This window comes from Mobula birostris, chromosome 1, assembly GCF_030028105.1.
Source record: "Mobula birostris isolate sMobBir1 chromosome 1, sMobBir1.hap1, whole genome shotgun sequence".
Taxonomy (NCBI): domain Eukaryota; kingdom Metazoa; phylum Chordata; class Chondrichthyes; order Myliobatiformes; family Myliobatidae; genus Mobula; species Mobula birostris.
The window spans coordinates 60009237-60021750 of NC_092370.1; the positions used below are offsets into that span (position 1 = coordinate 60009237).

Below are 12514 nucleotides of genomic sequence, written 5' to 3' on the forward strand. Positions count from 1 at the left end.
TTAGATGTTAGAATAGAAGGAATTCCCATTAGAATAGACATGAGGAGGAATTTCTTAAGCCAGAGAGTGGTTGAATCTGTGGAATTCATTGCCACAGAAAACAAGTAGTAAATCATTGCTGTGGAAGCCAAGTCATTAGATATAATTTAAAAAGGAGGTGATAAATTTAGTAAGAACATCAAAGGTTATGGGAAGAAGGCAAGAAAATGGGATTGAAAGAGATAACTCAACCATGATAGAATGGTGCAGCAGTCTCAATGGGCTGAATGTCATAATTCTGCACCAATGTCTTATAGTTACATGGTCTTATGTTTTAAGAATTAATGGCATTGATATAAAATTTAAAATAATGTATGTAATATAAAATTGATATAAAATAAATTGTGAGAAAACAGTGAAATTCACAGTCTCTAGGGACGATGGAAGCATAACCAATCAATAGGAGTTTCAAATAGGAACTGGATGGGGAGAAAAATTAATTTATAGCACCATAGGTAAAAGAACGGCGGAATTGAATTGCTCTTCTCAGAGCCAGTACAGATTCAGTGGGCTGCTTCTTGTACTGTAACGATTCTAACATTAAAACAAATTTTCACACAGTACTGCAAAGTAGTGTCATGTATGCTGGGTATTAAATAAATTTTCGACTTATCACAGTAAGAGCATGCTACTGATTGTTGAATTAGGTAAAATGAAAACTGAAGCACTGTTAACAGGTACGTTATAAGGGAATGGAAGTTATGTTGAACTTCTCTAAATGCAAGGGAATTCATAGCCATACAGAAAATGATCATCCTCCAAGGGAATACTCTGTCTAGAACCTAGAATCAACCTTATTAGCCATATTCTATACATTTACATGTATTAGGAATTTGCTGTGGTGTGTTGGTCAGGCTGTGACATGCAATACAAAAAAAATCAACAATTATAAAGAATAAAGAATTATTTTTAAAAAGTTAGAGGTTAAAGTATGAATATGGAACAGAATGTGCATAAATACCAGCATGTATTTACAATGTAGTGTTGTGATGGGGACAGACAGATGGAGGGGGTGGGGTGCTAACTAGAAAGGTCAATCAGATTAACTACCTCAGGGAAGACATTTTTGAGATGAAGTTTCTCTTTTAATAGCCCCTGTCTAGGGATGAAGTAGATCAGTAGGATGATAACAATCAATTCAAGAAACAGAACCAGCAAAAAAGCAGCCAACAGTTAAAATGCTGGAGGAACTCAGCAGGCCAGGTAGCATCTATGAAAAACAGTAAGCAGTTGACGTTTCAGGCAGAGACCCTCCATCAGGACTGGAGAAAAATGATGAGAAGTCAGAGTAAGAGGTGGAGGGAGGGGAGGAAGAAATATACGGTGGTAGGTGATAGGTGAAATGGGGGACAGGATGAAGTAAGCTGCGGTTGACTTGTTAAAGAAATAAAGGGCTGGAGGAGGGGGAATCTGCTAGGAGAGAACAGAAGGTCATGGAAGAAAGGGAAGGGGGAGGAGCACTAGAGGGAGGTGATAGGCAGATAAGGAGAGAGAGGAAAATGGGAATGGGGAATGGTGAAGGAAAGGGGGTCCCCCTTCACTTTCTTCCATGGCTTTCTATCCTCTCCTATCAGATTCCCTCTTCACCAGACCTTTAGCTCTTTCCTTCATCTTACTCTGACCTCATCTTTTTTCTTTAGTCCTGGTGAATTGTCTCCGCCCGAAACATTGACTGTTTACTCTTTTCCATCAGTGCTGAGCTCCTCCACCATTTTGTGTGCATTGCTTGGATTTCCAGCATCTGCAGATTTTCTCTTGTTTGTAACACACAAACCGTTTAGATGAATTCTTCCATCTTTTACATCGTCTGAAATTCAGGAATCATGCCTATGGCAGTTATGATGAAGGCACCTCAACTTGAAACACCAACTCCTTTTCTCTTTCCACAGATGCTGCCTCACCTGCTGAATTTTTCTAGCATTTCAGATTTATAGCAATTGCAATGTTTTGAATAATATAACTCTTATACTTGAAATGAAAAGTAACACTCCAAATCATAACATGCATACATGTGTGCCTATATGAATATAGCACTCTAACCAATATCAGGAATGTTTAAGCTAACAGAATTGATGTTTTCTCTAAAATCTAATTTTGTGCAGGTTTATTCTGTGCAGCACAATTGAATGAAAAGAAAACTTTTATACTTTTTCTTTATTTCATGACCTTTTTGTCACTCCCTCTACTTTGATGCATCACTGATTTAGACAACTCTTGTAAGGTTCTTCTTATTAAACTCTTGTTCCAGTGAAAGGAACGTTATCAAAAGCAGGTTATTCAATGTACACCTTATACAATGAACCTTTCTATAAATAAAAGTTCTTGCCTTTAACCTTTGATGCTTGTTACAAAATTAGTTAATTGCCTTGTTTGCAAGTCAAAAAATATTTTTGTCCAGAAATACTGTTTTTGTCAACTTCAGATTCTATTCCCCCTCAAATAATTCTTCTTTACTAGGTGACTGGAAAACTTCAATTAAACATTTAAAAAATCATAACTATGTAAACACTGTAAAAAAAAAAAAAAAGACCTGTACAAGAAATTAAAGTGCTCAACTCGGTCTCCAAAAAATCAAGTACATAGGGCATGTACAGTATAGTTACCACAGATATTTTACAAGAAAATTGTTTCATACAGTCTAACCTTTAGCCATGTATTCTGTTACAATGTAAATTGGCTCTTCTGAAACAACAGCATACAGTGGTACGAGTTTATCATGACGTAACTTCTTCATAATTTGAGCTTCCTGCAAAAATGCTTCTGGAGACATGGTACCAGGTTTTAGTGTTTTAATTGCCACTTTTGTGGTACCATTCCAAGTTCCTGAAAAGAAAAGAACGATAATATGTTGGAATCATCTTCATAACTCTGTTGCAATTTTTTAAAACTTTTCCAACCTTACCATATCTTTAATTAATAACCACAAGCTAATATTTCTGTTGAAAATTTAGCAACGCTACATACAAATTTACACATTTTCTGAAGCAGGTTTTTGAATTAAGATAAAATTTCTACTGAACAGTTCTCTGAACAAAAATTAATGAAATCACTTGAAAACAAAATATTTTGTGATATTTTTGCAAAAACCTACTGGGAGATCTAAATCATTTGCATGATAAACAATAGAAAATATATAAAACCACAGACATTAGCAAAGTCTGAATTGCCTTCATTGTATTGTATTCTTTTACAACTTGAAACAGTGCAGTCAGTTGTAAAGTTTTAAAGTGATTGCATTGGAAATATCACTGAATCCTGATGAGTTTCTCTTGGATCTGTTACTTAAGTGAGATCAATGCAAGTAATAGGAGAATGAGGAACTTTGGAAACCTGTTAAGTTTAACTGCAGTATAATAGGATTTTATAAAGGTAGAACACAATCTCACTTCTAAATTCAAGTAGCCAGTTTATCATATGCCTTCCAAACACACATTATATACCAGTGATTCCATTTTCAATATTCTCTGCACACAATGCTCTCCTCCAGTCAGCTTGTGAATAGGGTGGAGAATGTCTGATTCAACTAAAGGCTTTCCTTTCTCAGTGCTGGCAAATTCTCTCCCTCAGCGTGCTAGTATCTTTTACTTTATTAGATAAAGGTGGCCTGAATTTCACTATTCTGGTAGACAAAACTGAGCTTTGCCAGTTAATGAGTCTCAAACCCATCACTCAATCAAGAGAAAATGTTTTTCTCTCCCAGATGCTCTCAATCTTTGAAGGGTTGTCCTTGAATGTATCAAAATACTAGCATAGTCTGTTATGAAAGCTCTCCTTTTTTTTGGGGGGGGGACTCTAATTATTCATCTAATTGAATCTGAAAATTCTTCACGTCTTATTGGTGAATCTCAGGATAATGGTTTAGTTACTATGAGGAGGAAAAATGATAATATTCTTTGGAATTTTTTACCCTGAAGGGCTGTGGATGCTGATTCAAGTGCTAGTTAAGTGATGTCAACAGATTTTTGTATGCCAAATAAATCAAGAGATTCACAGTACTGTGCAAAAGTCTTAAGCACCCTAGGTTTTTAATATAAATTTTGTTCTACATTTTTTAAAATGTCTTCTGCAAGTGTGTGTCAGTAGAAAGGAGCAAATTTTAGATTTCCAAACATACATTTTCCAAAAAATTAAATGTTTAAGAGAAATTTTAGGATTTCATTAAAGACAGCAACATATTAAGTAACGGACCACTTTTCAAATAAAAACTTGATTACTTTGTAGCCCAGTCCATGATTGAACAAAAATAACGAACAGGTGCTAATGATTGAGAAATGGGAGTAAAAGGAATCAAACGGGGTGAAGGGCAACCAAACTAAAAGGTGAGGGTGTGGCAAATGAGACAGTCTAACTTTCAAAATCATCAATTCTTACATCATGGCAAGTGTGAGCACAGCAACAAAACACAAGTTGGTCATTCTGCATCAGCTAGGTCTGTCCCATGCAGGAATTTCACGGCAGACAGGAGCTTCAAGAAGTGCTGTCCAAGCTCTTCTGAAGAAGCACGAAGGAGCAGGCAGGGTTCAGGAAGGACCAGAACCGCAGTGTTCGGCCATGGAAATTGAGTGAGTAGATGAGAGATACTTCAAACTGATGCTCCTGCTAAAAAGGCAGAAGTCCAGCACTGCTGTCATCTCTGAACTCACAGAAACCACTGGAACCCAAGTACACCTCTCTACAGACCAGAGAAGTCTTGTCATAAGTGGTCTTCATATAAGATTTGCTGGCAAAAATTCATTTCTTCGAAGTGAAAACAAAGCCAAGAGACTCAGCTACGCACTAAATCACGAGGGTGCTGAACAATAGCAGCGAACTGACGGTCAAAATTTGAATATTTTGGCTCAAGCAGGAGGAAGTTTGTCAGTAGAAGAGCTGGAGAGCGCTGCATGGATGAATGTCTGCAGCCAACAGTGAACCACAACAGAAGCTTGGGGCTGTAATTCTGCAAAAGGAATTGGTGATCTGGTCAGAATTAATGGAATTCTCAATGCTATACTCATCCATCATGCTATACAACCAGGGATGTGTCTGATTGGTCCCAACTTCAGTTTGCAGGACAATGACCCCAAACACACATGCAGGGTCATAAAGAAACAAGACCAGCAAAAAGAAAAACAAGGAGTTCAGCAGCAGATGGTATGACCTCCATAGAGCCCTGATTCCAACATTATTGAGGCTGTCTGGGATTACCTGGAGAGACAAACAAATGAGACAGCCGAAGTCTGCAGAACCGTGGCAAGTTCTTGAACATGCCTGTAACAACCTAACAGCCGATTTTCTTATAAAACTGCATGACAGAGTATATAAGAGAATTGATGCAGTTTTAAAAGGAAAAAAGGTGGTCACACCAAATATTGATTTCATTTAGTGCTCTTTATAGTAATTCTTTTGATATTTAGAAACTATTTTCAAAAATATGTTTACTTTACAGAATATTTTTACACATGCCTAAGACTTATGCACAGTATTGCAGGTATAATGAGGAAGTGTGTTGATCTTATTGAATAGCAGAACAGGCTTAAGACCAGTGTGAACTACGGGTGCACCTGTTTTTTCTGTTTGTATACATACATATATATCTGTTACTCAGGGACAGGGATTCCAGGCATTTGGTATTGATTAAGAGGATATTAAACTTTGTTGAGATTCTGTTTAAATTATGAATAATGACTACTGGGATTTGGACATGTTTAAAATAAAGATAACTGATGAGTATCCAGATAGAACCTGTAATCTACAGATTTCACTAATTTAAACATCCCTTTGGTTCCCTCTTCTCCATATAAACTTACCCATCCAAACTTCACCAAAACAACCTTGTCCAAGTTTAACTTCCAGACGCAAGGAATCCCGAGGAATTTCCCATGCATCTTTAGCTAGTCCCTGGGTTTGTGGTTTCACAGTAGGACACACAGTAGTTAATCTATGGCATAAGCCATCTGCATGATCTGAAGAAATTGAGAATTTAATAAATTTACGGAACAGTCAACATACTGAAGTGTGAAAGACATTAAAAACATGGAATATAAAATACTTCACAATGCTACAATCCATAAAGTCTTTCATAAGAGTGAGTTTGATGGAACATTAGTTGCTGTCTGTCAATTTTTTGTAATGCAGCATCGCATGGCTACAGTGGAAAATCAGATTAAAATAGTTTCTTTCTTCCTAGGTAATTTTAGGATAATAAGTTCCCCATTTAAACAATCACCAATTTTCTATATACACTTTTTAATATATACTTATTGTAATCTAAAGTTTTTATTATGTATTGCAAGTTAATTTTACCATAAAACAATACAATTCATGATATACGTTAATGATGTTAAACATCATTCTGATTTTTCAAACAAGGCATATATTTCTGAAATTCTAATTATCTGATTCTTTTAGAAAGTACCTGTGTAGTGTTTCACCAGCTTCTGTAGTGACTCGAACTGTGCTCTCGTTGTAATATAATAACCACCACTGTCGAGTTTTCTAATCTTGTAGTGTTTGACATTATCAGCTTTTACTTCATCCCAATCCCTTATTGAAAGGGAATACGCACCTGAAAGTAATTTAAACCATTTGGAAATATATCATTTTTATAAGCTAGTGTTTTCTATTTGTTAATCAGCTAGATAAATATTTTGAACTTTCCTTCAAATGGTTCCTTTCTAATGTCAACACCAATTCAAAAGTATACAAGGACATAGAACAAAGATATATTTCTTTGCAATTATTCATCTTCTTATCCTGCTGCCACAGCATTGCTTTGAACAATTTGAGATTTATTTTCCAGGCATGCTGTTAACTGCACCATAAGCCTTCACTTCGTGCATTGTTGTTCTCATCATTGAGTGCATAAACCCCCTGCTCATTTTATAAATCATAATCAAAAACATATTTTATCTTGTTAACAGTGTTTACACAGTACAAATTCAAATTTTGTGATAACATTGCTCAGTTCAAAAAAAGCCAAAATATTACATGGATACATATTATTAGTGCAAACTGGGAACTTCTTGTACTCATTTTATATTTTTAAAAAATATTTCAAAAATATATTTGCTGTTGTTTCCCATCATGTTTTTCCAAAAAGTGTTGGCAAAGCTCAGAAATTATATGCTGAAATAATATTTAAAGATTGTTACAGGGAATATTTTGTGAAGCCAGAATTGATAAAATATCACATGACCTTCATAAATTTAGAAAATCCCTACTTCTGTCAGAAACATCTCAAAAATGGGTTGAGATTATGGAGTACCTGGAGGCACATGACAAGATAGGCCAAAGCCAACATGGTTTCTTAAAAGGAAAATCCCACCTCACTAACCTACTGCAATTTTTTTGAGGAAATTACAAGCAGGGTAGACAAAGGAGATGCAATAGACGTGGTGTATTTGGATTTTCAGAAGGCCTTTGACAAGGTGCCGCACATGAGGCTGCTTAGCAAGATAAAAGCCCATGGAATTACAGGGAAGTTACTAGCATGGGTGGAGGATTGGCTGATTGGCCGAACAGCGAGTGGGAATAAAGGAATCCTATTCTGGCTGGCTGCTGGTTACCAGTAGAGTTCCCCAAGGACCAGTGTTGGGACTCCTGCTTTTTACGATGTATGTCAATAATTTGGATTATGGGATTATGGGAATTCCTCGTGTTTGTGGATTATGAGGTTAATGGATTTGTGGCTAAATATGCCGATGATAGAAAGATAGGTGGAGGAGTGGGTAGTGTTGAGGAAACAGAGAGCCTGCAGAGAGACTTAGATAGTTTAGGGGAATGGGCAAAGAAGTGGCAAATGAAATACTATGTTGGAAAGTGTATGGTCATGCACTTTGGTGGAAGAAATAAACAGGCAGACTATTATTTAGATGGGGAGAGAATTCAAAATGCAGAGATGCAAGAGGACTTGGGAGTCCTTGTGCAAGATACACTAAAGGTTAACCTCCAGGTTAAGTCAGTTGTGAAAAAGGCGAATCCATCGTGGGCATTAATTTCCAGAGGTATAGAATGTTAGAGCAGGGATGTGATGTTGAGGCTCTATAAGGCCCTCGTGAGACCATACTTGGAGTAGTGTGTGCCGTTTTGGGCTCCTTATTTTAGGAAGGATATACTGACACTGGAGAGGGTTCAGAGAAGATTCACAAGAATGATTCCAGGAATGAAAGGGTTACTGTATGAGGAATGTCTGGTAGCTGTTGGGTTGTATTCTCTGGAGTTCAGGAGAATGGGGGGGGGGGGGGGGGGAATCTCAGTGAACCAAGGCCTGAACAGATTAGATATGGCAAAGGTATTTCCCATGGTAGAGGAGTCCAGGACAAGAGGGCACGACTTCAGGATTGAAGGACGTCCATTTAGAACAGAGATGTGGAGAAATTCCTTTAGTCAGAGGGTGGTAAATCTGTGGAATTTGTTGCCACGAGCGGCTGTGGAGGCCAAGTCATTGGGTGCATTTAAGGCAGAGATAGATAAGTTCTTGATTAGCCAAGGCATCAAAGGGTATGGGGAGAAAGCAGGGGAGTGGGGATGACTAGAAGAATTGGATCAGCCCATGATTGAATGGTGGAGCAGACTCGATGGGCCAAATGGCCTACTTCTGCTGTTATATCTTATGGTCTAAATATGGAGAAAGAGAACAGAAACAGATTCAAATGTTGGACTTCAGTGATAGATCAACTGAAAGGACAAGAAGACTGTTAACTGAACGTAAAAACACACTCCTAAATTTATTTAAACATGTATTTTACCCCATTTTCAAAAGAACCAGATTTAAAAGGAAAACCAGGATTCAAATTGCAAACAACACACATCAAAGTTGCTGGTGAACGCAGCAGGCCAGGCAGCATCGCTAGGAAGAGGTATAGTCGATGTTTCAGGCCGAGACCCTTTGTCAGGACTAACTGAAGGAAGAGTTAGTAGGAGGTTTGAAAGTGGGAGGGGGAGGGGGAGATCCAAAGTGATAGGAGAAGACAGGAGGGGGAGGGATGGAGCCAAGAGCTGGACAGGTGATTGGCAAAGGGGATATGAGAGGATCATGGGACAGGAGGTTCGGGGAGGAAGACGGGGGGGTGGGGGGAACCCAGAGGATGGGCAAGGAGTATAGTCAGAGGGACAGAGGGAGAAGGAGAGTGAGAGAAAGAATGTGTGTATAAAAATAAATAACGGATGGGGTACAAGGGGGAGGTGGGGCATTAGCGGAAGTTAGAGAAGTTGATGTTCATGCCATCAGGTTGGAGGCTATCCAGATGGAATATAAGGTGTTGTTCCTCCAACCTGAGTGTGGTTTCATCTTTACAGTAGAGGAGGCCATGGATAGACATGTCAGAACGGGAATGGGATGTGGAATTAAAATGTGTGGCCACTGGGAGATCCTGCTTTGACCTCTAACTTCCGCTAATGCCCCACCTCCCCCTCGTACCCCATCCGGTCTTATGGTCTTATGGTCATCAATGACAGGCAATTTGAAGAATTTCTAGTGGAACTGGAGAAAATCACATGGAAGGCATTCAAGGAAGTTGTTGAAATTTTTCTTGGCATCTACAGAGCACCAAACTACATGCAACTGGTTGAAAGCATGCTTCAAGTATATAAAACCATAAAATGCAACGTGTCACTAAAGATTCATTTTCTGCATTCCCATTTAGACTTCTTCCCTGCAAATTTTGCTGCTGTTAGTGACGAGTGTGGCGAAAGGTTTCACCAGGACATTGCGGTCATGGAGAAAAGATACCAGGGCAACTGGAATCCATCAATGCTGACAAATAATTGCTGGACACTTAAGCAAGAAGCCTCAGACACTGAGTACAAATGAAAATCATTAACAAAGTATTTTTAATTTAGTTGAATTATTGCAAAGCATCAGCACCATTATGCAATTAAACACATAATCAGTAAACGTTAATTTGTTGTTTCTCCAAATTCCTACGTGATACAAGTAGTCTGTAATTATATTTGTGTTCATCTTCAAGCAGTCTATCGTAAACAAAAAAAAAATTCTGAGGAAGCAACACTTTTGAAAAAATTTGTTGTCCAGTGTTATTATGAATACTACGTAGCAACAAGGAAAATCCACGAGTCCAACACCAAAGTCCTATAGGTGCCAAATAATAATTTTACTGTACTTTTGTCCCTCAGTTCATAATCACACAATTCTTAATTTTATCTATTTACTTGAACATACAAGATAGAAGATGAATTGGCACAAGGTACATTAATTCTGCCCTTTTGTTCAATGAGTTCATTGCAGAACTTCAGAAAGCTTGTTTTTAGCCCCATCTGTACATAGTAGAAGCAACAGTGGGCAAGTAAATGTAGCAGTCTATGTAAACAGTCAATATGCCATGGACAGTGTATAGAATGTAATCATATCTCATTGGAATGGTGACTGATAAATTGATAAAATTAGACAACACATGGCAGAAGTTATATTACAGTTATAAAAGCATTGATTGATCATACTTGAGTGACGTGACAAGCTCTGTGCATCAAACCATAGGAAAGGTATTGGCTTTCTTAAGAATGTGGCATAAATTCAGCAGAATTTGGAAAATGGCTGTTAAAAATGCTGACAAAAAAGGACAAGATTAGAAGTGTGCAGTTTCATTCATTGCCCGGGATCTGGGCACTGCCTATTCTAAATCCTCATGTATTGACCAGTGTGTTCAATCATGGTGGAACACAACGGTGGACCTGGAGTCAGATTAATTTCCTTTTCTAAAGGACATCAGTGAATCAGGGGTCTAATCCAGAGGCTTTAGGTCTTCATTACTATTCAACAATTTTCTTTAAATTTCACATTAAATGAATTTAAGTTAGTATTTGAAATCATGAAATGACTCTCTTTGACAGAAAGAATAAGGCAGTAAAAGAACTTAAAAGATAGTAAAATAAGTATTAAATGAGTAAAGGTTTCTTATCTGCAAATCAGAAGCTCAATAAGCAGTAGCGAGGGAAGGAGAAGGGGGAAAATGTTGTAAGATCTTTCAATGCAAGAATGTTGAATCACGATAGAGGAAGTCTTGCGCCAGGTATATAAGGTTTAGACAGGATGTACTTGAAGAACTGGGTATAATTATGGCCTATGGGAAGGCATTTGCCTTAGAAGCGGGTACATCAAAGTTGTACCTAATACGATACAGCAGCAGTCCCCAACCACCGGGCCGCAAAACATGTGATACCGGGCCGTGAGGAAATGATATGAGTCATAGAACATAGAATAGTACAGCACAGTACAGGCCCTTCGGCCCACAATGTTGTGCCGACCCTCAAACCCTGCCTCCCATATCAGCCCCCACCTTAGATTCCTCCATATACCTGTCTAGTAGTCTCTTAAACTTCACTAGTGTATCTGCCTCCACCACTGACTCAGGCAGTGCATTCCATGCACCAACCACTCTCTGAGTAAAAAACCTTCCTCTAATATCCCCCTTGAACTTCCCACCCCTTACCTTAAAGCCATGTCCTCTTGTATTGAGCAGTGGTGCCCTGGGGAAGAGGCGCTGGCTATCCACTCTATCTATTCCTCTTATTATCTTGTACACCTCTACCATGTTTCCTCTCATCCTCTTTCTCTCCAAAGAGTAAAGCCCTAGCTCCCTTAATCTCTGATCATAATGCATACTTTCTAAACCAGGCAGCATCCTGGTAAATCTCCTCTGTACCCTTTCCAATGCTTCCACATCCTTCCTATAGTGAGGTGACCAGAACTGGACACAGTACTCCAAGTGTGGCCCAACCAGAGTCAGCTGCACCTTTCCTCACTCCCTGTCACGCACTGTTGAACTTGAACATAGGGTTGCCAACTGTCCCGTATTTGCCGGGACATCCTGTATATTGGGCTAAATTGGTTTGTCCTGTACTTCCCTTGCTAAGGTAGAACATTCCTATGAAACCTTTCGTGCCGAAATGGCGTGAAGCGAAGAAGCAATTACTATTAATTTATATGGGAAAATTTTTTGAGCGTTCCCAGACCCAAAAAATAACCTAACAAATCATACCAAATAACCAAAAAACAGTTGAGGCCAGTTCATTGGCTACATTTAAGAGGGAGTTAGATATGGCCCTTGTGGCTAAAGGGATCAGGGGGTATGGCGAGAAGGCAGGTACAGGGTTCTGAGTTGGATGATCAGCTATGATCGTACTGAATGGTGGTGCAGGCTCGAAGGGCCGAATGGAACTGCACCTATTTTCTATGTTTCTAACACATAAAACCGAAAATAAATAACTCTAACATACAGCAAAAGCAGAAATGATATGATAAATACACAGCCTGTATAAAGTAGAAAAAATGTATGTACAGTGTAGTTGGGAAGATGAAGGCAAAACCAATTTGTGGGGAAAAAAAATCGGCACGTACGCGCATGCGCACATAGGTGTCTACGCAAGGCTTCATGGTCATGGTAGTCTCCTGGGGCAAAGAGTCCCGGGATTTGACTGCAACTTTTGTCCCAATATTTGGGAGTGAGAAAGCTGGCAACCCTCACTGTAAAAGATA

General features: G+C 38.6%; 1 protein-coding gene across 1 annotated transcript in view; it reads right to left on the reverse strand.

Moving 5' to 3' along the window:
* Window positions 1-12514, reverse strand: part of yes1 (YES proto-oncogene 1, Src family tyrosine kinase) — a 68403-nt gene that overhangs the window by 9347 nt on the left and 46542 nt on the right. Inside the window, exons 6-8 of the mRNA XM_072255858.1 lie at window positions 6437-6586; window positions 5829-5984; window positions 2683-2862 (exon numbers count right to left, since the gene is read on the reverse strand). Coding sequence (XP_072111959.1) covers window positions 2683-2862; window positions 5829-5984; window positions 6437-6586 — 486 coding nt within the window. The remainder of the gene's footprint in view (window positions 1-2682; window positions 2863-5828; window positions 5985-6436; window positions 6587-12514) is intronic.